The 26,867-nt window shown below is 51.9% G+C and overlaps 1 protein-coding gene across 8 annotated transcripts in view; it reads left to right on the top strand.

Moving 5' to 3' along the window:
• The window catches only part of AGAP1 (ArfGAP with GTPase domain, ankyrin repeat and PH domain 1), a 529,451-nt gene that overhangs the window by 291,353 nt on the left and 211,231 nt on the right, over positions 1 to 26,867 (top strand). The window contains exon 10 of one of the 8 annotated variants that reach the window (XM_077869334.1): positions 10,919 to 11,189. The exons of the other annotated variants lie outside the window; for them this stretch is intronic. Within the exon in view, the coding sequence (XP_077725460.1) occupies positions 10,919 to 11,189 (271 nt within the window). The remainder of the gene's footprint in view (positions 1 to 10,918; positions 11,190 to 26,867) is intronic. 8 annotated transcript variants of the gene reach the window in all.

The raw sequence follows: 26,867 nt of genomic DNA on the forward strand, positions 1-26,867 counted from the left end.
AGTCCGTTTTCACAGCCATCCTACCCCATTAAGAACCACCACTTTAGGGAAACCTAAAGGCTGCTCTGTGTCTCCTATCTGGGATTCCTAGCGAAAGGAGTATTTTTGCTTTCACACATGAAATCGTTCCTTATTTGCAGATTATCATCATTTGAAAGACATTTTTGTAGCTTGATTTCCACTCAGAAATAGATGTCACCAACACAGGATGAGAGAAACTTATAAAGAATTATGAACTTCTTTTTAAAATGAGAAAGTCAATGAAGGGAGGCGGCATAACCAGAAAAGGGGAAAATTAAAATCTGAAATAATTTATGAGCAAAATAATTTTCCAGCTAAGAGTATATTAGCTGTTTACTCAAAACATTTGAGAGGAATGTTTGTAATCAGACCACATTGTGATCTTCAGGGAATTCACGATCCCCCTGCAGCCACACTTTTAGTCCCCGCCCCCCGCCCCCTTGGGCTTACAGTCAGGTAAACGTCAAGCAGACGCCCCGGGGTGACACACCTGTTGATGGTCAGTCCTTTGGGAGGATAAGCTGCTGTCTACTGGCAACCGTTCCGAAGGCTTCAACCACTGTGAATCCATTTAAGAGAAGAAATGGCTTAGAGACACAGCGTAGTGACATTCACGCAGGGAGAGAGGAAACTGCTGGTCCACCACAACGCTTGCCCCTTTGCCCAGGAGGAGTTGGAAACATTTCCTCTCTCTTCTGGCCTCCTTCTGGGCTCCTTTTCTAACTCCTCCCTTTGGAAGCCTTGCCAATGATGGGTCAAAACTCAGCATTCATCGGCCCAGGTTTTATTAGCAGCAATCAAACATGATACAGTTCAGCGCTGCCCTTCCGGCTGCCGGAGAGGCCGGATCCGAGGGCGCAGGAGCCCGGTGAGAAGGTAGGCAGAGCAGTGATCCAAGTGAGACAGCCTGGGGAGCCCGGGGAGGGCTCCTGAGGGCCGTGGCTGCGGTGGAGGGAAGGGGTCGTATCTGGGAGAATTTATGGCTGCGGTTGACAGGTGTGCAGGATGAAGGGGAAACAAGGATGGTGTTGAGATTTCTGGCTCAGTCAGTGTCACAGAAGATGGCCCAGTCGCGGGATGAGAGAAGGCAGGAGGGATGGGACCTCCGCAGAAGCAGTGGGTGTCACGTGGTCTAGACATCCCCCGTGGAACAGCCCAGCAAGCTATCAGGTGGATGTTTCTACAGCTGGGGGAGTCCTGGGCTGACGGTACACGTTTGGGGGCCGTTAGCAGAGAAGAGGCGAGTGTAGACAGAAGAGGATGGAGGAATCGTGCAGAACGAGAGCAGAGGGCTGAGGTGGCATCTGAGGAACACGAGCAAGTGGAGGAGAGCCCGAATGGGGAGACGGGAGTGGAGGCGTGGGGATCTGAGAGACTGTGCCATCAGGGAGGAAACAGGACCTGGCTTCTGTTTCCAGGGGGAGGGGACAAAAAGCTGTCTGCTGGGTGGGCAGTGACGAGGCCATGGATGCTGCCAGGGACTCGATGGAGAGGAAGCTAGCTTGTGGGCTGTCGAATAATGAGCAGCGGGGAGGATGCAGGACAGCGAGGGTAGACAACTTAAAAGCAGCCTGACTGGTGAGAAAGAAAAATCAGCGCAGAAGTTACCGATGGACACGCGGCAGGCTCCGTGCAGAAGAGTTCCCAGCATCTCGCTCAGGATCCCTTGAGTAGACCTACATGTATTTTTAAATAGTTACTTGCTTACCATTTAGCAGTTGATGAATAATTACTGGTGTTTATGAAGCACTCACCACGTGCGAGGCGTCGCGATCCAGCTTCTCGTTTCTGGATGCTTCGGCTTCCACCGCGGGCCAGCGTCTCCCCGACGGCTGTGACTCTCTGTTGACTTCTCTCGTTGCTGGAAGAATAAATTATATCACGCACGCATGCCTTCTCACAGCCTCACCTGGTCATTCCTCGCCACTGCCCGGGTCCCCATCCCCACCTGTGCACCCACCACCTTCTCCCTCCCCCCAGGGCTCCAGGCGCCGTTATTTGGTCTCACCTGCGCTCCCTCCCGCTTCCGTCAGTGACTTGAAGATCTCAGAGCCCTGCGTTAGGAAGCGTCTCTGTATTTAAAAAGGAATCTTGTGGTCCCCATTCCACGATGATGGTGGACAGACGTACCTACTTCTACAAGGTGCCGCTCGTGGGGGATGGGCCCTCTCTCTGGAAGCAGGAGCTCACCTGGTCGGTTGGCTTCCCTTCTGTTTTGGGGGTTTAAGTTGGTTGTTTTTTGTTTTTTGAGAAAGCACGCACCTGAGTGGTGGGGGGCAGAGGGGGAGAGAGAGAGAATCTCAGGCAGACTCTGTGCTGAGCGTGGACCCTAACAGGAGCCCTGATCCCATGACCCCAAGATGATGACCCGAGCAGAAACCTAGAGTTGGACATCTAACCCACTGAGCCACCCAGGCAGCCCGTCCTTTCTGTTCTTTACATCCTGGCTCAAGAGCAACGACTGGACGTGGGAGAGCAAGGAAGTCCTGCCACCTCATTAGCCAGGCGGCTTCAGGGTGCTTGGAGTGACCGCTTAGCTGCAGAGCCCACGCTAGGTGCTCGGGAGCCAGAGCTCTTAACGAGCGCCCTGCAGATGGAATTCAGGGATCTGAGACCGAGGATGGCGGCGAGGGGGTCACCAGTGGGTCTCCTGGCCTCTAAGGAAATTAGCATTTCCTTCGAATGCAGGCAGCAACCCACGGGAGCCATAGCAGAGCCTGGGACGTCGTCACCCACGGACACGGTGAACTTTCCCACCTCACGTTGTGGTCGTCACGGAGAGTGTGATCGGGTGCCCTGTACTCTGTGCTTGGAAGGGTGGCCGGTCTGCCGCTAGATGTGCCTAAAGTGTTAATGAGGCGGCATGTGGTTTACCGGCCACACGTGTGTGTTTTATATTCGGAGGACCGTGTTTCGGTTCAGTTGGTTCTTCCCTAGTCCTGTGAATTTAAAGACGCGATCCCTGGAAGAGGTCCTTAGGAAAGAACCTACAAAGACTCCACTGTCTGCAAGCAGTGCTCCCAGTATCTCAGCGTTTTCCTACCCTTCCACTCAGTGAACTGAAAATGTCTGACATCTCGGATGTGAAGCTTCTTATAAAATCAGGGATGCGGGTGTTCCAAGCTAAAGGGAGAGGTATGTTGTCCCGTTGTGCCCCTCCTTGCTTCTCCCCGGTGGAGCCCTCAGGGCCAAAGGAGTGACCCACGCTCCTGCGCCTTGGGCCTTGGCTCAGCACCTGCCCACCCCTCCGAGCCTCCCCCTGCCCTGTGTCTCCCGGCCCTCCCAGGCCGTCTCTCCTGACCTTTCCTCGTGCTCACACCCCACTCTCCCACGTGGAAGTGTACTTGCTGGGGCCAGTGCCCCTTCTTCCTCCCACAGCCTGACACCTCCAGCACGTGATGGCAGTGGCGGATCTCCCTCCCACGTGACTTTCTTCCCTGGGGTTGCTACACCTCACCCTCCGTGTCCCCCTCAGAGCCTGTGGTGCCCGTCTCTGGGCCCCCGGCCCTTGGCGCCTCTCTGCCCTGAATCGGAGGAGACCTCTGTTTTAAGCCTGCCCACTCCAGGATCCATAGCCCTTGGAGATCTTCCTGGTCCCCTAAGTACTGTTTCCTGCACAACTCTCCCACCTGACCCCAGGATGTCAGTGGATAGCTGGGACTTGGGTTGTCTGTGGCCGAACGAATCAAAATATTTAATGCAGGGGTTGCAAACACAATGCGTTATAGGGGCACAGATGCGCTTGGGAGGAGTGCGTTCTGGGGGTGAGGTTTAAGGGTTTGGGTCCCGGGGAGGGCAGCTCCTACTATAGGGGCAGCAGTCACTCCCACTCCTTATCTTGTGACCCGTGTTTCCAGATGGTCCTAGTTTTTAAGGGAAGCCAGGAATCTGAGTTTGTGTATCAAATCTTATCTGTAAATGTTGGCAACTGATTCCAAAAAATGGAATTGAGCACTTATAGGGGCCCGTGGAAGCACTACTGGAGACTGGAGACGGCCCCCACCCTCCAGGACTGGTCTCCACTCTGGGTCGTCCCCACCGTCCCAAGGATCTCCTGCGTCTAACACAGCATTAGGCCGGCGTGCCCCGTCTCCACCCTCCGGCTCCGGCCCAGCCACTACCCACATCCCAGCCCATGTGCTGCCTCACCGGCAAGCACCACTCCTCCACCCGGCTGGCCTGAGACTGGCGTCAGAGCTGCCTCCCCTTCAGAAGCCCTCCTGGCTTTCCCCTCCACGGCCCTTTTTCTGTGCCCCATCCCTTAATTCTTTAAATAGCCCACCGCACGCAAACACCGTAGCACAGTGGGTAATGACAACTCACGATCTTTTCTGCCTCCTTCGCTCGACTGCGCTTCTTGTTTGGGCACCAGTGACAGCTACTGTTTGGGGGCGTCCCCAGGATCTAGTGGGGAATCTGGCCTGGCAGCTGGGATCTGTTGTTGAACAATCAACAAGGAGCTTTCAGGTCACGGGCCCTGCTTCATGTCAGGCAGGTTACCTGAACAGGAACAGAAATACACACCAGGCTGAAGCTTGATGCCAAGAACCAGGCATGCTGGGGAGCCCTGGGGCATTGAAGAGCTAGGCTGTCCCAGAATCAGGAAGGGGGCCACACCCCAGCCATGTGCCAAGTCAGACCAGGCCATGAGGCTAATTCTATAATCAGAGCAGCTCAGAACACATGGAGGCCGTGTTCACCTGGAGCCAGACAGACGCAGTGCCCACCCTTCTGAATGCAGGTGTTTACAGACAGACACAGAAAATCATGCTATGCCCGACAGCCCTTCTTAACAGGAAAATGGCACCCAGGAGAAGCTCAGGGAGCTGGGCACACCCTCGGCCTGGCCCTGCTGAGGGTGCCCTGCCTTGGCCGTGGGTCACCTCTGGCCTGATCTATCATAGACCTTTGTTCTCCTTCCTCTTCCTGAACCACTAGGCTGCCTATCGCTGCATGTCTGTCAGTGACATCCACGGAGTCACCCACATCAGGAGCCAGGGTCTCCTTGGTTCCTCATACTGTCCTTTCCCTACTCATTCCTGGACATTCACCATGTCCAGCCCACTTTTCCACATGACCACTAGTCCTTGGGAAGGCCAACTTGGGAGGTGGCCCTTGGCTGGTGTCTGGGAGTTTGGGGGGTCCCCAGCATCCCCAGGACTGACGAGCATGGCCTGTGTGCAGACAGCATGGTTGAGGCTGAACACCTGCTCTCCTCCTGGGAGGCTGGAGGGTGCCTACGGGACCAGCCCCCAGTGAAGTCCCCGTGCTGCCTGACAAGTGTTCCTGGAAGATTTCACCCATGTTGTTACAGTCGTTGCTGGAGGAATTCGGGGTGGCCCAGGACTTCCGGAAGCTTGCGCCTGGCTCCCCCTGGATGTCACTCCATACTCCTTCTCCCTTTGCTCCATCGCTCTGCATCTTTGTGCTGTAATAAACCACAGCCTCGGGCACGGCTGCCTGCTGAGTCCCGGCAGTCCTCTGAGTGAGCTGTCAACCCCTTGGGGGACCCCAGCACACCAACTCTGCCAAGATTAGGTGTCCCCCTTCTTTTCTAGAAACCTTTATTTCACTGCATGCTCAAACTTACTTTCCCTCATACTTCACCGTATTTTATTGACTATATATGGGTGAGTTTAAAGAGACATCCTGTTAAATGGATGGTCAGAAATTTGGACATAGGACTCAGAGGAAAAAGGTCTTGAGGAAGGCCATTTGTAGGCTCCTAGCCTGAAGTTCACAGACCCCCTGAAGCCCACACGGAATGTAGGAGTTGCCGTGTGTCTTCTCAGAAAGGATCCCAGTGCTTCCCACCGGGCCGTGGCCTCCCCAGAACCCAAGAACCGCAGACCAGTTTTCATTCCCCAGGCTGAGCAGGGGCCAAATAAGAGGAGGCCATTGTGCAGGCAGCAAACCCCTGGGGACCGACCGGCGCCCCAGAACTCTGCGGCATCGTGAATCTCATGTTGAAATAAGGAGCATCTTGTGAGACCAGGTGCCCCCTGGGTGGCGGTTCAAGTCAAAGAATTGAAAACCAAGGAAGAAGAGACAGTTTAGATAGTTTCTCGGCCTTTTGGTTTCGGCCGAGATCAAGTGAAAAGATGATTCCATTCAGGGAAAAAAAACAAAACAAAACAAAACAAAACAAAAAAAAACCCTGCTTTCGAAGGGAAACTGGAACCAAAACACATGTGATCACCTTTTTTTGCCCTCGGGTGTGGCCATTCTGGTTCTTTCCACAACCCCGAAGTTCAGAGCCCTCTTTGCATTCACACCACTCATGCTTTCAATTTTGTCCAGAAGGAAGATGAGCCGCAGTGGAAACAGTGGCGTAGCGCTGTGTGCGTGTGCCGTACTACGTTCATACCTAGCAGGAACCCCCTCACACGTACGTAGCTTGAAGTCCGTTCTCTATAGCAGGTTGCACCTGTGAAAAGATACAACAGGGTTGGAGAGACTCAGATTTACCGTAAAACCGTGCTGGCCATAGCGATTTGTCATTTTATCAAACAAGAAACCTTCTCAATATGCGTGAATACTCCTAACTGAAGTAGTCCAGCTAGGGCGTTAACGGGACCATTTACCATTGCAGTTATGCTTCCAGATCAGGAGACGTGCCCTTCTAGGTTTCTTGGCCCGAGATGGTGACCCTTGAACGCTAGGCCTGACCCCTGGCGTCTCGTCTCGCGACAGCTTGGACCGGGCCTCCCTGGGACTCCGCCTTTTGTTTCTTCTACCAAGTAGGCCAAAATCCCACAAAGTCACTTCGTTCCCAGCATGTTGCACATGGTCAGTATAAGAAATCGGGACTTCAGGTGCCTTTATTACCCATTCCCAGATGATAAGGTTTTATAGGTTCACGGTATGGTCAGTACAATGGGGAGGGAGTGTTAAAACCTTGGACATAAAGCACTTCCTGGTCAGTCCTATAAGATCTGCAGTGTGTGTTCACCCATCAGCGTGGCTCACCAGGGTGAAGGAATGGCCAAGTCGCCGTACGTCCACCCCCTCCCCCAGCAGAGTCCGCACTTGGTAAATGGATGGTGGGCAGAGTCCTACTCATAGGCTAGTAGTAGCATCCTTACCCTGGAGCGGTTACCCTGTCGGTGCCATATCAGAACGTGGTTAAGAAAAGGAGGAACGTAAGCATGGTCTCAACAGGGATTTGGACTTCGCAAGAGGGAAAAATAACTCACAGTGAACATAATAGTCCTTTGATTGCGACGACCACGGTGAGATCCTCCCTCGTGAGCATAATGCTGATGACGTCATCCACTTGTGGGGTGTTACAGCTCTCTTCTACCCCCCACACTGCGTAGACAGACGCGCGATCACCCCGCGAGCAGATAAAGTTTAACGGGTCCTCTAGCAGAGTGGGAACTCAACAGGTGCATCTTTGTAACTCTTTTTCCCCCTTCTTGTATATATTTGGAGGTGTTTTTCTCATTTGGGCTCTTAATGCTTTTCCAATATCAGGGTTTTGGGTTGTGTGCATGGCTATTTGTCCTTGCCCCGCCTGCCCCTCGGACTTGGGGTCTTCAGTGGACTGAACCCCCCCCCATTCACATGTGTTTTAGGGGTGCCTTGGCCATGTTGGTCCTTAGAGCTCTAAGTAAAAATGACTTTGTTCCATGGCGCTATGTTAAATTGGCTGGTTAATTCTGGTTATTTACCCTGTAATTCATTAGTTTCACCCCACCATTGGCAGCTGACAGGCTGTAATTTCACGCCTTGCAGTAAAAGATGTCTCATAATCTGCTTCATTTAGCAGCAAGAGAATTTAATGAAATTAACTGCAGTCCTAATTATGCCAGTGAATACTAAAGACTGCCATCAAGTTTTCTCAGAAAAAGGACGAGGTCCACCTCGTGAAGGATTTAGAATATAATTTCCTGGGAAAAGTTGCAAATGTCTTCCTTCTATTGGCCAACAAGGGCCAATTATGACCACACATATGACTATAATTAACTGGTTTTTTTCTGAATGTCTCTCCAAGTATTCATCGTTTCCAATCAAATCTGAAAGTGATTCCTCCGCTGGAGTGGCGTGGATGATGTAAACAAGCTGACGTTACGTTTTGCATTAGCGGGCTTTCCTCCCGTGGCATAGGCTTGCGGACCGTCCCCCGTGGGCAGCAGGCTTTCAGCATGTGACCGAATACACAGAAACGATGCCCTCCTTGGCCCCACCTGGCCCAGGCACTACCTGCTGCAGCTGGTTACCTGCGGGGCTTGGAGTTTCTGCCTCCCTGGCCCCCCGCCTCACCCATCTCCAGGACTCGTGGTCTTTCCTGCCTCTCCCTCCAGCCCCCTCCCTGCCCCTGGGGTCGGAGGAGAACATGCGTTCTTGGCCCTCAGTGTACCCAGTCCCCTGCCCCTTGAGCCCCTCCACCTGCTCTGGTGCACCTTTCCTGCCCTGCCTTGACCCCGTGGGACAGCCCCCTTCAGTGCAGGTCTAGGAGCTTCTGCTAGAACGTTCTGAGAACGCCCAGGCTTCCCTGCCACCCCAGCTGCGGCCTGCGGGGGTCCCCGTTCCCCCCACGGGGCTGCTGCCATCAGCTGCACCTCTTCCTCCTCGGGACGCAGAGAACACAGGCATGACGCGAGTGGGCGCGGCGACCATGGAGCCAGCCCGGGTGGCTGTGTGTGAGCCGAAGGAGCGGAGACTCGCGGAGGAAGAGCCGCCCCTTCTCGCCCGTGCAGAAAGCACTTGAGAAATTCTGTGTTTTACTTAAGTGCGATAGAAACATCAACAGCCACGAGTCGTTCGCTGCTGCCCGTCCCGTAGTCACACTTGGGGATGAGTGCCATTCCTCCCGTTCTGAAGGTAATCACCTGCCCGGGGGCGGGGACCGCGGCCCTGCGCCCCAGCCCCTGTGCGGCGTGGGCCCCGTGCGGCACTGCCCGCGTCACACATCAGCTCGCCGGCCGGGCAGCCGTTCCAGGCACCGCTCCCTTCCCAGACCGCGTCTGAAAAATGACGGCGAGGGTTTTCTTTACCTGAGGCTGCTGGCGGGGAGGGCTTTGTAAGGAAGCACCTGGGGGCACTCGGAAGGGGCCCGGTGCATTCGTGACACCCTGGCTGATACCCGCGTCCGTGACCGCCGAGGCTTCTCCCCCCCCCCCGCCCCCCCCCACGGTGGGCCTCATGCCGCCATGCACCATGTAGACGCTTACAGACGGTTATCCTGCAGAGCCCGGCCGCCCCAGCCACTCCTGGCAGGTCCACGCCTGAGGATCCGTGGGCTCGCAGGTGTGCTGCAGGCAGGGTGACCGGCCCGCCCAGGGGTGCTGAGCACCGACCCGGGGCTCCCGGGCAGCGTTAGCTAGATCGGCCCAGCCCTTCCCGGTGCATGGGCCCCTGCACCCCGGAGGTCCGCAGCAGTGCGTGCCTCGAGCCACCGAGAGGCAGCCCGGGAAGTGCGCTGCGGGAGCGCGGACCCGAGGACGGCGGGGTGGCAGGCGCTTCCCAGGCTGCGGGTGCAGGGAGCTGCTGAGCTGCGGGCCGGCGAGGCCTTGTGTTTGGATGCGCCACCAGCGTGTCTGACTGCAGTAGCCAGAGGCGGTTTTGGCGACGAGCAGCAAGGAAACCTGGAGTATTTCTCTCCCGGACCCTCCCAGCTTATTAAAAGAACTTATAGACATGAAAATACATTAAAGAGGGCAAAGCGGAGAGGGCGAGAGAGATTAACAGCCTTCGCTGAATAGAGCCTATTGATGAGACAGGCCTGTGGGCTGCCGCCGGCTCCCAGACAAGGTGCTAGGAGCTGAAAAAGGAGGTCAGGCCTGTCCAGAGTTTCGAGGGGAGACGGAGATGCGTATGGAAAATCACGGCCTGCCCGTGGGCTCCTTCTTTGCCGCCTCCTGAGCGGGAGCCCACGTCGGGAAGAGGAGGGCCCTCCCGCGGCCCTTCCCCCCGAGTGCGCACCCACACTGGAAGATGTACTTCGAGTGCTGTGGAGCCCCGAGGAGCCGGGGCAAGGGGCGCACGCTGTGGCCCTCGTGATGCATCTGGGTGCTGCCAGGGTGCAACACGGGAGCGGGATCCCCCCTGGCACACGTGCCGTGGGCCCTGCTGGGAAAGGGGATTCCCCCCACATGGCGCCAGCACCTACCCATATCTGCAGGTTTGGGTGCCTCTCGGGGTGCAGGTGGGGAGTGGGGTGCTTGTGGGGGTGCAGAGAGGAGCCCCCCTGGTATACACACCGTGCGGCCCGCTTGGGAAAGGGGACCCCTGCCCCCACATGGCGCCAACTGCCTACCCGCGTCTGCAGGCATGGGTGCCTCGAGGTGCAGAGCGGGAGCCGAAGGGCTCCATGGCACATGCGCAGTGGGTCCTCGCTGGGAAAGGGGCCCCCACATCTGCGCCAGCCGCCCACCCTCGTCCACAGGTGTGGGTGCCTCTGGGGGTGCAGGTGGGAATCTGTGTGCTCGCGAGGGCGCAGGGGTGTGGGGGGCCCTTGGCACATGTGCAGTGGGGCCCAACAGGGAAAGGGGACCCGCAGCCCTGGAACATGGTGCCAGCTGCCTACCCGCGTCCGCAGGTGGGTGCAGGGTGGAGAGTGGGGGAGTCCCCCTGGCACACAGACTATGGGGCCCTGCTGGGAAAGGGGACCCCCCCATCCCCACACATCGCACCAGCCACCCACCTCCGCAGGCATGGGCGCCTCCAGGGGTGCAGGTGGGGAGCGGGGTGCTCGTGGGGGCGCAGGGGCGCGGGCCTGCCGGGTGCGTCCGTGTGCGAGGGAGAAAGTTAGCCGTCAGTCAAGTTTTATCTCTTAATGAGTAGAGACTGCTGAAGTAAGGGTTAGGTAATTGAGTTTATAATTAATTAGCCATAACCCTCATCAGATCAAGCAGTTGTGAGGATTTTTTTTTTATCTCCATTCTCTCCCCAGGGCCTGTCCTTCTTTGTCCTTGCGCTGACAGCCAGCACTTATCTCGGCCGCGCGGGCCCGAGCCGCCGGCCCTCCCCTGGCCAGGGCCGCGGGTGGCCGGCGGCCGCATTGTGCTGGCGGGGCCGCAATCAGCCCAGCTGTCCGGGCCGTGATGAATTAGCGGCGGGAGTCGCTCGGAGGTGGACTCCAGATCGGCCGATAGCTCGCAGGCTGCGCGGCGCGCCGGCCGGGCCGCAGCTCGGGGAGACCTTTGACACCTCCCAACAAAGAGGTTAGAGGAGGCAGAGCCACAGAAAGGAGGGCTCTCCGGAAAGTTGGGCAACTTACAAAGACCCCTTAATTTCTATAGCCCGGCGATTCACGCCACAAAGGAAGGGAATCAATGAGCATTTGCCCTTTCCCTGAGGAGCCCGTGGGTTTTTTTTTTTTTTTCCTTTTTCTTTAAAATCCCATTTATCGGAGCTTTGCGCGTTTGGGGTAAGAGCTGCGGTAAACACGTAAGGCAGGAGCATCAGAGACGGCGCGAGGGGATCCGTCCTCGCTGCGTCTTACAGACCGTGCGAGGAAGGGCACGTCTCTGCCTTCTCTGTTTGAAGGTTAGAAATCTTGTGTCTGGACAAGGGAAGTGAAGAATTTTTCACACAACAGGGCTGCGACCCTCTTACGCGGAGTTGGAGAAACTCGGCTTACGGTGCCACTTTCCTTGTGATTTGAGTTGTTGTTTTTGATTAATCCCCAGGCGGGTGCAGCTAAGCCCCCCGACGCCCCAGGGATGCGGCCGGTCAGAGGATGTGACCCTTCTGCCCATGCGCACTTGCCGTCCGATTTAGACAGTCCAGGCCCCGGCCTTGGCTTTCCCTGTGAGCCCAAAGCAGGCATCGCTTCTCGAGACCCGGTGGCAATTATTTGGGGACTGAGAAGCCAGAATGTTTTACCAGACAATATGACTGAGTAATGATTTTGAATGTTAATGAAAATTTAATCAGACTGAATATATTATTCAACCTCATTTAGGGAGTAAAGTATGATAAGTGCGTTTACAAGTGCTGAAATTTGTAGAACAAACGAGTTCACTTTTGTGGGGGAGAAAAGACGAGAAACCCACAGACGGATGCATGGTTAGTGGAGGACAGTAGGCGGTTCCTGTTGGGTTTGGTTAGAGGTACCCACTGTCTTCAGGATTCGTCTGAGAAAGATCGCTCTTAGCAAACATTTCCTGGCACACGCACACTCTTCTCCATCGGCGTCCAGCATAGCAGTGCTGGGCGCTGCCATGAGCCACACCTCATGACTCCAGTTTTTAAGTGAAGCAGATAAGGTATATCTGCCCGTTCTGGGCATTCTGTGGGAGAAGCAAAAGGAATTAGATGCGTAGCCTCCTGGAATGACTGACAGCAAGATGTGGAATCCGAATTACTCAGCTAGAGACAGTGGAGCTGCCCTGTCGACCAGAGTTGTCGGGGTCACCTCCAACACACCCAGTGTGCAGACCAGTGATCAAGCCCTGTCAGCTCCTGTCCCAGCTGGGACAGTGTAGACCCAGTTCCTCGTTCAGTCCAGACGGAGAGCACCGTGTATGGAGCCCGTCCGTGGTCCTCCTCCACCTGCCTCTGAATCATGCATCATGGCCCCATGCAGACCACACGGTGCACAGCAGAGAGCTCTTGCACGTCCTGCCCCACTCTCATCCCCTTGTTGTACCTGAGGCCTGTTCTCAGCGGGGTCAGCCGGGCCACCCTGTGGGTTTCACCTGTCAGCTGGCTAGTCTGCTGTCATCTGCTGTAGCTGATGCAAGGTGACAGGCTCCTCCACCAGCTGATTGAGATGCGGCGGGGCCTAAGACTGGCAGAAACAAGGGGTTTGAACCCACCAGCCTGGCGCCCAGTCCTGACACTTCCACATACCAGCCAAGACTTTGGGAAGTAACATCCCTCATCTCAACTTCACTGGCATCTTCCGTTGACCTGGTGGCGTGATAGGCGTCTCATGGTAGGATCTCAGAAATGGCTGATTTCCCCTTCACTTTATTTTCCTACCTTTCCCCCCCTTTCTTTCCCACCTACACTTCAATGGAGCAAATAGCAAGAAACAATTCTTTAGACATCCTCCTTTTTGGAGCCAATATCCTGTGAAGCCTTCCTGGGAGTTCAGGTCACTTCTGTGGTCCCAGCCGCGGTGGTCAGCTCTCCCCTTGGGACATGCTTGGCGGGTTGGGTGGCTCAGAGGAGATCCTGCCTGTCTGTCTTGGTTTCCATGGTCATCGCTTCCAAAATCTCAACCTTCCTTATTGTAAACTAGGGTGACTAATGGGCCCTTTCCAACTGTGTGAAGGAAAAGCAGAAAAGATTTAAAGGAAGAAAAGATGAAGGTAGTCCTTTGTGATGTTCTCAGGCCAGCCGTGTGGAAAGTTGACGTTGCCTGACGCTCGTGCTGGGGCGGTATCAAGGAGGGGAGCAGGGAGGTCTGGCCAGCTCTGGGACAGCTGGCGAAAGGTCTACCTGCAACGTGGTGGCTTGGGTGTATCAAGGAATAAATGGTAGTGTGGCAGGCATTTCAAATTCAATCAGTAATACATTTGATTCAAAAGTAGACATCACCTGAAATTCTAAGTTCTCTTTTTTTATTTAAATAGCATCAGTATTTTTCAGACATAGTTATTAAATCAGTTACAAAACTATTCACTTTTTGAACCTAATTCTAAGCTTAGCTTAGCTTAGATTTTCAAAGCCTTTAACTTGAGTTATACTAAATTAAAAATAGTGATTCCAGGTTTAGATGTAGAGTCTCAGTCTTCTGTTCCTTTAGATTCATCACCCTGAGCTTTCTGTATTGTTGTGGGGGTTTTTTGTTTTGTTTTTTGGGTTTTTTTAAGGATTTTATTTATTTGAGAGAGCCGAGCAGGGGGGAGAGGAAGAGAGAGAAGCAGACTCCCTGCTGAGCAGGGAGCCCAGCAGGGGCTGGATGGATCAGAGGATCCTGAGATCATGACCCAGGCTGACAGCAGATGCTTAACCAACTGAGCCATCCAGGCGCCCCTGGGTTCCTATACTCTGAGTACGAAGCTACTACCTCATCCTCTTGCCTCCGTAACACTGGGACCACCAGGAGAGCTGAGCCACCTCTCTCACTTTAGGTCCAAGGATGTCCAGTTGAACTGGAGACATGGTTTTGTAAATGGATGACCAAACATCTGGGTAGCAAGGATACTTCCTTGACCATGATGCTGTAGAGACATGGGGTTCTTTACTCTTTGGGGTTCTCTCAGTGGTCAGAGGCTACTGCATTTTCAGAAAGTCTGTCTTGTCTCAGAAGTACCAAAGACATTTAAAATTTTCATCTGAATTTAGCATTCCTGAGGCTGTCGCTCTTTCTCTTAGGTTTGTTTGGATCCCCTATTGGCTCACCCAGAATTATCTGAGTTGCTTGTCTCAGAAAATCCAGCCTACCTGGTGTCTGCGAGGAAGGAGTTTATTGGCTCACTGAAGTACAAGAGTGACCCCAAATAATGGCAGCAGGAGGCACCTCTTGGCTCTGATATTCCTGGGTTTGGGCATATTCTTGTGCTCCGTGTGTGAAACGCAGGCACTTGTGGTTCTGTACCCTTTCCACATCCAAGCCAGCAGTAGACCCAAACAGAAGTCCTGGAAATGGTTCTCTCTAGTTGTGAGCAGCACCACGTGGACCACCTTGCAGTCTAATGCTGAACCAGTTCTTGTGACTTTGGGGATAAAATGTGTAATGGCAAGGCGATGACCTTGATGTAAGGCCTCGTGTTGGGCCACAGTGCGCAGGCCAAGGTGGGAAAAGGTTAACTGCCCACACAACATTAGATGCCTAAAAGCCGTGTGATTTCCGGGTAGGGTACAGCACAGCCACCAAAAAAATGTCCCCGGCCCATAGTTAACCATTAAAACTTCAAAACATCTCGTGTACCTGGAGGTTTGACTCCTTAAGCATCTGCCTTGGGCTCAGGTCATGATCTTGGGGTCCTGGGATCTAGCCCCACATCTGGCTTCCTGCTCAGTGGGGAGTCTGCTTCTCCCTCTGCCACTCCACCTGCTTGTGCTCTCTCTGTCAAATAAATAAAATCTTTAGAAAAAAAATTCCAAAACATCAGGTAGTGCTGCCTGCTTGAGGCTGAACCCTGAAGACCATTTGCTAAGGGTCGGCTCAAGCCATGAGCTCTGGCATCTGAGAAGCCACTTGGTGTCTGCGGTCTGGTTGGGCATCATCAGTGTGAGAGCGGGGCCTGAGGAGATCGATGGCTGTAGGTAAGCAGAGACACACAAGCTCAGTTGTATCTTATTTCATGGGCCCAGATTTATGTGGGAGCCAGGCATTCCTGCTGGCGTGCCCTCGTTGGAAGCCCCCCCAGATTCTCACTCAGCAGCCAGTAGTTCCCTGGAGAGGCAGTACGTTCCCAGGATGCTGCTCTTTGGAGCCTCCCCGAGTATCACAAGGAGACCTCAAGACACAGGGTCCTTCCTCCTCCTGTCCCCGACCCTCCTAGACTGCCCGGAGCACATCCATTGAGAAGCATGCACCCTCCTTGCAGACATTTCTTTTAAAACAGAAACAACAGTGAAGGCCCGGTGGCTCAGCGGTTTAGCACCTGCCTTCAGCCCAGGGATCGAGTCCCACGTCGGGCTCCCTGCATGGAGCCTGCTTCTCCCTCTGCCTGCGTCTCTGCGCCTCTCTCACTCTCTCTCTCTCGAATAAATAAATAAAATCTTAAAAAAAAAAAATTAAATAAAACAAGAGTAGGGACACACGAGAACTTGAGTGTGTACACATCACATACAGACCTTTTGTTTCTCCGCGTGTGCACCACGCCTGAAGGATGCGGACGAGCATCTCGTCGGTTTGCCAAATGGCTCTCAGTTCTACAAGGTCAGTTAGTGATATGGAAAAACGAATAGACAAGCGTTTTCTATGTATGTCTGTAACTGATCTCCAGGAATTCAGCACAGAAGTCATTTGGGAATCAATTGAGTATAAAGACAGGTTTTCCAGTTAAAAGCACTGAGGAACCCAGAAGTCTGCTGAAGTTCCTCCTGAAATACGCCTTTTGATCTGTGCTAGTGTGCATGTTTTTTGTTAGACCGTTTGAATGCATTAGGTGAGTGTAGCTCCGGTCGGCACTGCTGCCTGGGTGATCTCAGGGAATTTTCACTGACGAGGCACCACGGCTGTACTGGCATTTATTTTAGTTTTGCCATTTTGGAGGGGGAAGCGTCTCTTAATGGTTAAGACCTTTAACTTAGTATAAATTCAAACTGGATATAACTCAGGTTCAATAGCAGTCTCTAATAAATACCGTTGTCAACGTTGACTAGAGAGAGGAAACTTAGTAGGGCAGAAAAGATGATAATTCATTTACTTTTCCTTTGGCTGATAAGCATGTAACTGTTGATTGGCTCTGATGCACATTGTCCAGCGTTTTGGTAGCAGTTGAAAAATGAAGATACTGCCATAGAGTATGAGCATAACATTTTTGGGGAAGCATTGATCTAACTTGATAGCTGCAAAGATCTAGAGGGCTTTTTACCAACAAAAAGCGTTTTTCCCTTGTAACAGATAAGGCTTATCGTTTCTTTTTCAGAAGACTTTGAGCCTTCAAGTTGGCAAATTGACACTCGGAATATATCCATTTACTTGAATTTATTTAAGATAGAATAATTTAGGGGGAGAGTATTTTTAAAAACTATGCAAAATTTAGAAAGCAGACCTTTCAAGGAATTCTTGAGACTGCTACCCCAGAGGTTGATACGAAGTAATGAATAGGAATTATTTCACAATGAATTATATTTTGTGTTCACAATTATATGTGCTCATTACGTGATGTGTACTTCCCCTTTGTCAAATGTTATAACGTATCCATCTACCATGAAAGGTCCCTATAACATGAAAGGTGGTTTCCTTCCATGCCTATGAAATTGATGAGCTGATGAGCCGGGAGAGACTTACTCATATTTTAATGCCAGCAGTAACAGGCCTCACACCCAGAGAACAGGGGCATCAAAGTTGGTGGTAGCAAGGAGTATTTGCTGCCGTAATTGACAAATAATACCCCTCATAAATACTGCCAGTCTTTTCAATTAGTTTTCATCTAAAATTCGGGCTACAAAATGATGGCCTGTCAACTGACAATGAATGGCAAAAATTAATAAATTGTCTTCTAAATAGAATGGACACTTAAGAAAAATTGGGCAGCCAATTTAGCACAGCATGAAGCGAGGGGAACCTTTTGTACTGATGCCGGGCACTAATGTCGTCTCCATCTTTATTAATGGTGCTCGGCGGCGGCTGACAGTTTTGTTGCTACTGGCAACTTTCTTCATTAAAATTAAAGCCAGCATCAAATTCCATTAGCCGTACTCTGGGCACCTTGCATTTTCTTATACATATTGTTTCTTTTATTAACTCCCTGTCCACCCATGAGAAGTTTTAAAAGAAGTTAAATGGAAGGAATTATTTGCCAAGGCCAGAGAACCAACCGTTCTGTGTTCCTGGGGAAGAACGGCTGTTACCTGTCCTATGAGAGCCTACGTCCTAAAATCGATAAACCCCTCTTTTTTGGTTCCCTCCTCTTTTAAAATAGGAGCACATTACCTCTAAATACAAACTTCTTGGGGTCTCCCAAGCTTTCAGATAGGAACAGCCCATTCTAGTTTCTGATTCTTTTTTTTTTTTGAGCAGTATTTTTTTTCTTTTTTTTTTTTTAAGTTCTGGCTTCCCATGTCCCAACTATATTTCCATAGCTGACTGTACCTTGACACAATAGTAGGTTGACGCTTGGAGAGACTTGCATTTGTCACAAATGCCTTACAGTTATTTTCCCCAAAGGCATTACTTTTATCTGTAGAACAAATTTCAACCTTTGAAGGAAAAAAACCCAAGCTTTGCTGAACAAGTTCTCAACTATTGTCTGAAAAGCTGTTGCCTGCCCTTCACAGCACTGCAAGCAGTTCAAAAGCCTGAAATGCCTCCGCCCCGGAGCGTCGCCTCTTTGGGCAGCAAGAAGTCACAAACAGCTCAGGTTCTAGGACAGCTCGGGTCTTGCCTGCGCACCGACGCCGTCCACCACCACCGAGCAGAGGTCGTGTGGCTGCTGTGGACGGCTCTCGGGAAGCCACCGGGCTGGGATCACCAACCACACAGGTCAACTTCCCCTCGCGAGCCAGCGTCCTCGTTGCTTTCTCATGCTCTGAGTCATGCTAAGCTGAGGGCTAACCCTGCTTCTGCATTGTTTTTCTCCTCCTCCTCCTCTTCCTTCCAGCATGTACCTCACACCAAAAGAAACCCAGGCACTCATTAAAACAATAGAGAGTGAAGTGCCAGGCAACGAAGGAAAAGGCATTTATTGCCAGAAAACCTACACTCAGAACAACAACTGTGAGCATCCTGGCACCAGAGGCAGAAAGGAAGCCGTAGTTCTGAGCTCTGCTGGAAGTCCTTCCTCCGTAGAGCTTGCAAGCTGCATTCCCGTAACCGCGTTTTAACTGACTTGAAACCATGGGTTGCAATTGCTTTTTCCCCCCGCCACTACCTCAAGGAGGACTCTATGAATTAGCATTTTCTGATTACATTGGTGTCCAGTCACCACTGTCTCCTTGTACCCTCTCCCCTCCCGTCACAGGTGAATATTAACAGTATCTAGAGGAGTGTTACATAAACGAGGGTCCCAACAGGTGAACTATCCCGTCTGTCTGATTCTCAATTTGGGGTTTTCTTTTTTAACGTGCAAAGTGACTGAGACTCCATACAGCTTATAAGTAAAGACTGGACGCATTTTGCTTTGCAGAGAGGTGGTAGTTACGATCTGTTTTTTCTAGTAAATATTTCCAACGTTTTAATAGTGAAGTGAATCATTCAGGTAATTGCAGGAGGCTCTGCTAGCCAGTCTTCTTTTTGAATAAGCTTAAAAGTTAAACGAAGAGCAACATGTCAGATGGTGTTTCAATTAGTTGCATTTAAAAAAACAAGTATTCACTAAAGCTTGTATTCGCTAAAAATGTAGGTGTGCGATCGTTTGATGTTGTTGATGGGCCTACGAAAGGAACGGTACCAGGTCTCCGTACGTGCGTACAGCCGTCTGCAACTCCAAGGGCTATTCTCCGGCTGCAGACCCCCTCCCCAATATCTGAACCCCCGCAAGGAAACAGTTGTTACTTGATGACTGAGCCCACTAATATGTTACAGTAAATGGGGCATGAAATACAACACTTTATATATAGTATATACTAAGTGATTCTTATATTGAAACAACAAGGCCATTTTTAACTTGCTGACACAATGTTTGCAGTGTTTCATCATTAAATTGTCCTGATTAACAATCAACTTCTATAGTGGGCCCAGTAGAGCAGGTTTTGTTTTGTGGTGGTTGTTTGGTTGGTTTGTTTGTTTTTTTTTAATGGGATGAATCAGATTTCTTGAACACTACTTAGTCTTCTTTTATATTTTCAATTTTGGCATTGGAGGATTTCGGGGTGAAATAAGGTCTAGTCTGTTCTATGTGGTCGTTTCCCCAGGTGCATTTTTGACCATTGCTGAGAAATTTTATCCAGACTTTTTATATTAGTAAGCTGTCACGGGCACGATTTGATTTTACTCCATAATTTGGGAATGTGTTCCTTGTTGATGGCAGAGACACTTCTGTCTTTCTCAGAGTCTCTTAGTTGGAGCTGAGAAGACACTCGTGGAGGATGTTTGGTGGAAAAGCAGCATTTAGGGCACCTGAGTGGCTCAGTCAGTTAAGTGTCTGACTCTTAATTTGGCTTAGGTTGTGATCTCAGGGTCCTGGGACCGAGCCCCGCACTGGGCTCTGCTCTCAGTGGGGATTCTGCCTAAGATTCTCCCCCTCCCTCCTCAGCTCAGCTCACTCTTTCTCTGAAATAAGTAAATCTTTAAAAAAAGAGAGAGAGAGAAAGAAGGAAAAGGAAGGAAAGAAGGAACCATACACCTGGCTGGCTCAGTCAGTTAAGCATCCAACTCTTGACTTTGGCTCAGGTCATGATCTCAGGGTCATAGGATTGAGCCCCAGGTAAGGCTGAGTGTAGAGCCTACATGAGATTCTCTCTTTCTCTCTCTTTCTCCCTCTCTCCCCTCTCCCTCTACCCCTCCCCATCACTGGCACACTCTCTCTCTCTCAAAAAAAAAAATACTTAAAAAAAAGAGAAAACGAACAATGTAGTCTATGTAGACCACCAGGGACCCTGCTGCCCTGGGTGTTCAGTGACTGCTCCACACACACAGAGCCCCAGGACAGGACGCTGACTAGATTTGCTTTGTTTTTCCAGAAGCACAATTGCATTTTTTAAAAAATTTTTTTTCCAATCACTTTATGATGTTACTCAATATCCAATAAACTGCAGAATGGTCATGGTGGTGGTCGTCATCATTGTCACCACTGGGACAGCAGCAGCAGAAGTATTTTGAGCTGCTCATATGCCCATGGGATGTTTCTGCAGGTCAGGACGTAGCCTGTGGGACTCCTCTTCCGTGCCGCGCTAATTTAGAGTAGAGGCTACCTGGAGTGCTGTGTTGAGAAAGCTTCTGAGGCTCGTCGTGGAGGGTGCTGTCTGCTGTCAGTTCACGGTAGGGAAGTGGGAGCCCATTTGCCAAGCGGATGCCAGTCCTGTTAGGTACTCGTCTAAGATTGAAACATGGGTGTTTGCCGTCGACCTTTCTCTTATCCTAACCAGGAAGAGAGTGAGTCATCATTCCCTCCCATTCTAGGCTCGCACTGCCTTCCTCTGCCCACATCTTCATTTCTGAAATCGATGAATCCCGAGGGCCCGGTCCTGGGTGGTGGTTCTCTGTATATGCCCCCCCCCCCCATATCCAGAGTAGCGGTTTACCTTTAGAATATGTGCAATAAGACTGTGTTGATTTAGTCTCTGCCAAGATCTCTGTATGAGCAGACTATTCCAGATCAATTTTTCCGCATAGCACAAGGCATATGCGTGCGGCTACAATTGTAGGCCTGGAGCCCTCCACGTGACATGGATTCAGATCTGGGTTTTATTCCTCCCTGGTCTTCTTGGCGTGTAGTTACTTGCTCTCCACGGAAGGTTTTGTCATTCACGGTGACGGTTATAATCATTCAGCCATTTTGTTTATTCATTCACCAGGCATTTTTCTGATCATTTGTTATTTGCCAGGTTACAGAAAACAGAAATGGGCAAGGTAAGACGGTCTCTGCCATTGTTCAGCCAGTGAAGCAGAAGCTAAGGAGCCAGACAGAGAAGAAATAGAAGTAGGATGTGAACCACTGGTCCACAGTAGAAAGAGGGGAAAAAATGTGAAATTAATTCTAATTTGTTGTTTTAGCAACTATGTCTAAAATCTATTCGTTTCAACATATCATCAACGTAAAAAGTTCTCATACTAAGCTTTCAGGAGCAGGTGTGATATTTCCATGTACAGGGGTACACCTCAGAACCGACCAGGGTGGAATCCAGTTGTCACATGGGGCTCGCAGGGGCCCTCAGAATGGAGCATGTCCAGAGTGATGGGGCATGGCAGCCAGCTGGGAGGAGGTAGTGTGATGTGGGTGCCGTGGGCTCAGGGGTCATCAGGCTCCTGGGGGAGCGCTGGTGAAGCCCTGGGGGGACTGGGGTGGGGAGCTCAGGTGTCAGCAGGTGGAGATTGCTCTACCTGTGGGACACCAGGTAGTGCTGTCCGCAGTGGGATGAGATTTTCTAGTGCAAGAGTGTAACTCGTAGAGAAGCGAGCTCCACGTATGGCAGCCCTTAAGCGTCAAACAGGTGAGCAAGGGGCAGAAACATGGGAGAGAAACTTGGAGTGAGAACAGGTGCATTCCCAGGAGAACAGATTTACAGGTGTCGGCTGGGAAGGGAGAGGGAGGTGGAGAAAAGATGGGTCACCCATGCAGAAGATTTCTAAATAGCTTATGTAGACCTGAAATCCTCTCCATAGTTTACCTGACATGTGAGCTTTGAACTCATCCTCAACCCCACTTCTGCGCATAAGCCTGGCGCTCGGATGTACTTTAAGGAACAGGTGCCAGGGCCTGTGCAGGTGTCTGTGGTGATGCGGGGCTCAGGATGCTTTACGTAAACAAAGAAGCAGCCGCAGGTTTCTTCCTGTGGCTCTCATAGAGGTTCCTCTGTGCCCTGTCCCTGTGTCACTGTGCGGGTGCCCGGCATGGCAGGAATGGGGCCCCTCCCTCCCTGGCCTCACTGTGACCCCGGGGGCGCGGGCTCCCTGGACGGGTGGTTGAGCTCAGGTTCATTTCGTTCAGCTGAAGGAGAGCCCTCCCGGCTGGCCACCAGGAGCCCTTTGCAGCCGGTGGCATCCTGGCCCCCAGGGCAGCCGGGGCGGGGGGAGAGGCCACCGCCAAGGAGGGGCCCACTCGCAGGGGCGCCCCCCCCCCCCGCCCCGCGCAGCTGTGGATTGCAGATATTGTCACCCCTGCTGCTGCTGCAAACCTAGTGACAGAAAGGGGCAGGATGAAAGGCAAGAAAAACGAGGTGATCAAGAGATAATATTAACTGGAAAAATCAAGAAGGGATCTGTCAGTCCTGGTGGAAAAACATGTCTCTCCTCGGCGTCCTCTGCTTGTCTTGGGCCGCGGGAGGTGGCGGGCGGCGCGGTGGCGGGAAGTGGCCCGACGCGGAGCGGCCTCGGTGGCGTATTTTCCCACGCGTGTGCAGAACGGATCCGGGTCTCGGCGCTCAGTTCCCGCCCGTGCCCGGCCTTCGTCGCGGCCGCCGCGGTGCCCGAAAGGGGGAGAAACCCAACCAACTTTTCTCCCTCCGCCGTCATTGTTCTTGGGGTCGTTACTCGGCGCGACGCGCTGTTACATCGGGTCCTGTGTCCATCATTATTAAAATGTGAAGTGTGTCGGTCACAAAGCATACATTTCGGGGCAGTTAGCTGAATAATTCCTTTCTTTATTATCCCAAATTACTGCTGAGCTCTGGAGAGGGGACCGGTTTAGCCAATTATTGCCATTTGAGCTGGATTTGTGGGTGATTAGCTCCTGGTCGAATCCAGTCCCGGCCGGCGCTTTGAAGCCCGCGCCGTGTGATTTTCTCAGCAGTGAGGTAGGAATAGACGCGGCTAATGACAGCAAGGTCGCGCGGGTGAGCTGACCTGTGTGGGGCGCAGGTTTGGGTTTCGCAAATAGGGCATCGACAATAACAAGTGTGGCACTAACCCTGCCGTGCATAATCGGGGCTTTCTAGGATTGTCGGAGATGCTGACAGCTCAATTAAAGTGTAACCCTTTGTACCCTACAGCCCGGCGGAATAACAGAAATATTACTAACCAGCGAGGGGAGGGGGTCACCAGGGAGCTGGTTAAAGATCCAGAACCTGCTCCTCGGCCCCCTCCCCCACGCCCTCCCGGCTCCGAACAAGCTGGGAGAAAAGCCTCCATTTGTGGTATAATAGGTCCTCTGGAGGAGGGAGAGGGAGACAAATATTACTTAAAAAAAAAAAAAAATCAGTGGTTGGGGGGGGGGGTTCCGTTGTTTCTATGGAAACCCTTTAAACTGGGAAGAAAGTTAAGGTGGCCTGTAATTGCGGCCGGCCTCACGTGTGCTGGCCCAATTGGTGCTTCTCCTCGTGCCAAAGCCCGCAGCCAGGCCTCACGTTTGTGGCTTTGCCGCAAGTTTTGCATCTGAGGAGGATCTGGGGAAGCAAGCTAATTGGGATGATTTTCTTGCACACGGTGAATGATTAGGTCATTGATTTACTACTTTCACTTAAGAACATTTTCTGCACCTTGGACGACAAGCTGGTTTGACCCGTGGTGGGTCTGTGGTCTTGTCATTTTTGTCGCACTTTTCTTTTTTTTTTTTTCCCTCTTAGACCCTATAACGTGGGGTTCCCGCGTCCAGACTCGACTTGATGGCATTTTAATTGAGTGGCAGGATGTTACTCCTTCCCCGTTTTTTAATCTTTGGTTCTTGGCTTTTGACGACGCTTCAGATTTTTTTGGAGACGTTTTAGAACAAGGAATGGCTGTAAATTAGGGTGATTATTATCGGGACCGACCAACCAACCACACACCGGGCACCAGTAAGGGAATCTGGGAGCCCGGGCGCCCACAGAATTCCCGGCCACAGAGGGAGATGACCCATGTGTCCAGTTGGGGACTGGAGGTTCGAGGTGCCTGATAGACACTCAAGGGAAGGACATCCAGTTGGGACTGGGATGCAAAAGGTCCCGTGGGCAGGGACATGACAGCTGCAGAGACAGGTGTGGCCAGGGATGTGTGGGGCACGTGTGGGAGAGCCAGCAGTGTCCCGTCTGCTGTGTGGATGTGCTGACAGGCAGGAGGGCCTCCCTGTGCTACAGCAGCCTGCAGCCCCGTCACACGCCACCCCGTTCATCTGCTGGGGCTGCCACGACAAGGTGCCGTGGACCGAGTGCCTCAGACAACACGTGTATCTCCTCTCGGTCCTGGAGACCTGCATCCAGGTCAGAGTGGTTTCCTCCTGAGGCCTGTCTCCTTGGCACACATGTAGGTGGACCCTTCTCATTCTCTTCCTGGGGCCTGGTCTCTATTTTCATTCCATCTTCTCATAAGCACACTCAGCCGGTTGGATCAGGGTCCATCTCACAGCCCCATTCATCCCTTCTTCGTCTTTAAAGACCTCCCCCACATGCAGTCGTATTCAGAAGCACAGGGGGTTAGGATTTCCACATAGGAATCTGAGGAGGACATAATTCAGCTCATGACAGCCAGTGTCTGAAGGTCTGGATGATGCTTAGAGGTTCTCAAAGCCCAGAGCCCATGACCCCGCAGCTCAGGGCTGAAGGCAAGAGGGGTGTCCACCAGGATGGCAGGGAGGAAAGGGAGGATGCAAGGGGGGCGTTCCAGGGAGAAAGAACAGAATTTGCACTTTGAATAAAATGAATGGCTGCTGGCCAGTTTCGTGTCCTGGAGCTGGGCTCCACACCCATTTTCTTTTTTTTTTTTTTTCCTTTTTTTTTTTTTTTAATTTTTATTTATTTATGATAGTCACAGAGAGAGAGAGAGAGAGGCAGAGACACAGGCAGAGGGAGAAGCAGGCTCCATGCACCGGGAGCCTGACGTGGGACTCGATCCCGGGTCTCCAGGATCGCGCCCTGGGCCAAAGGCAGGCGCCAAACCGCTGCGCCACCCAGGGATCCCCCCACACCCATTTTCTGTAAAGGGCCAGATAGCAAGTGCTTTGGGCTTTCCTGCAACTACTGAGCTCAGCTAGTGGAAGCATTTACGAGCAAGAGTAGCCGTGTTGCCGTTAGACCACATTCACACCAAGAGGCGGAAGGTTAGACTTGGCCCACGGGCCAGCCTGTGGTGGCCCCGGTCCTGTGGGATTCCCAGCACCGACAGTCCCTAGCCAGGTGCCTTGGACTGGGAGACCGTGCTTAACAGCAGTGAACCAAGTGCTCAGGATCACACATCGTGACTCAGGGCATGTGACCTTGGCCCACGTTAGGGCCGAGTGTCAGTGATGGGGGCCGTGGGGGCGAGCCTGTGCAGACTTGACCCTCACCACAGGTGTGCAGTGGGTGACCGCCCACACATCCGAGTCCAGGTGTGCTCTTGGAAAGTGTGCATCTGTTATTTGCAAGGGACAGCTTAGCATAAGGGGTGGGCAGGGCAGTAAGTTCTCCTTCTGGAAGAGCAGGATATTCAGAGGGACAGCAGGGAGCCCCTGAAGGGCGAGAAGAACGTCCCTGCTCCTGGTACCACCCCTTTGCGTTCCCCAATTTCTAATGGCAAAGTGTGTCCACCCTCCACCCACCCAAACATGCTTTTCTGGGTGGTGGATGGGGGATGGATTTTGGTTTATTTTGCGGGGGGGGGGGGGTGTTTTTGTTTTTGTCAGGGAGCTCCACACCCAATGTGGGCTGGAACTCACGACCTCAGGATCAAGAGTTGCATAGTCTACCAACTGAGTTATTGCAAGTAAACCACAAGTTTAATCCATGTTACAGGAAAAACCTTGGTTAGAATAAAAGTAATAAACATAAATGTGAAGACTAATTAGAGTGCATACTCTTTGGATCTCTGTTAAAGATGCCAGCATCTCTCCGCAGCATTTTAGAAATACATACAAACCTTTTATGATGAGAACTTTCAAAACTATTACGGATGTGAATCATGAAGCCCTGAGGAACCGTAACAGGTGTTTATTCCAGGAACCAAAAAAGGACTCAGATATCACTTTTTTTTTTTCTTAAGTACAGAAACAGTGAAGCTTTCTGGACTTGTGTGGATTTGTTTAGACCACGGGCAAACTCGTGTTTTTAAATTCACTAATTAGGGAGCTGTTGGCACCCCCTCTGGCGCAGCAGGATAATTCAGTTTGTGTCACTGCGAGACCAGCCGTGTGCTCCCGTTTATGTTCAGTCACGGGCGCACGGCCTCCAGCCGCTGTCCAGGCCGATGAGAAATGCCACCTCGGGAGAAAGCATGGTCTGATCTTCACAAGGACCAGCCTGCAGCTTCACATGGCGCTGACACCCCCCCACAACCTCGTTCCATAGGACCTTGGCCATTAAATGTTCCCATGTGTCCTGACGAGCTCTGCGCTCACAGACACCCGCGTCCCTTGGTCCCTCACACTCAAAACAAAGACTGATTTGCCTGGTTAAGACCCCAAGTCTCTCATGCAGTCAGTAAATCTTTGTTGGTAAATAATTGCTATCGAGCAGAGTTTTAATATAAATTTATGAGTGGTGTTTTATCACAGCTTGGGGCTGCAGCAAGCACTGAGTGATGGATTTCAGATCGCACTTACATTCATTACATTAACTTTGTAAGTTATTTAAAGCTTGTACACTTAACATTGCTTTTGGCTTTCAGTGACCTCTTGGGACTAGGCAGGGAATACACATGACTAATAAAGAGATTGCAGCCAAAAGACAATCCTACCCTTTGCTCCACCACAGGAAAAGTTCCTTGAGCAAAAAAAAGCAGAAAG

This window comes from Canis aureus, chromosome 24 (assembly GCF_053574225.1).
Source record: "Canis aureus isolate CA01 chromosome 24, VMU_Caureus_v.1.0, whole genome shotgun sequence".
In the NCBI taxonomy this organism is placed as follows: domain Eukaryota; kingdom Metazoa; phylum Chordata; class Mammalia; order Carnivora; family Canidae; genus Canis; species Canis aureus.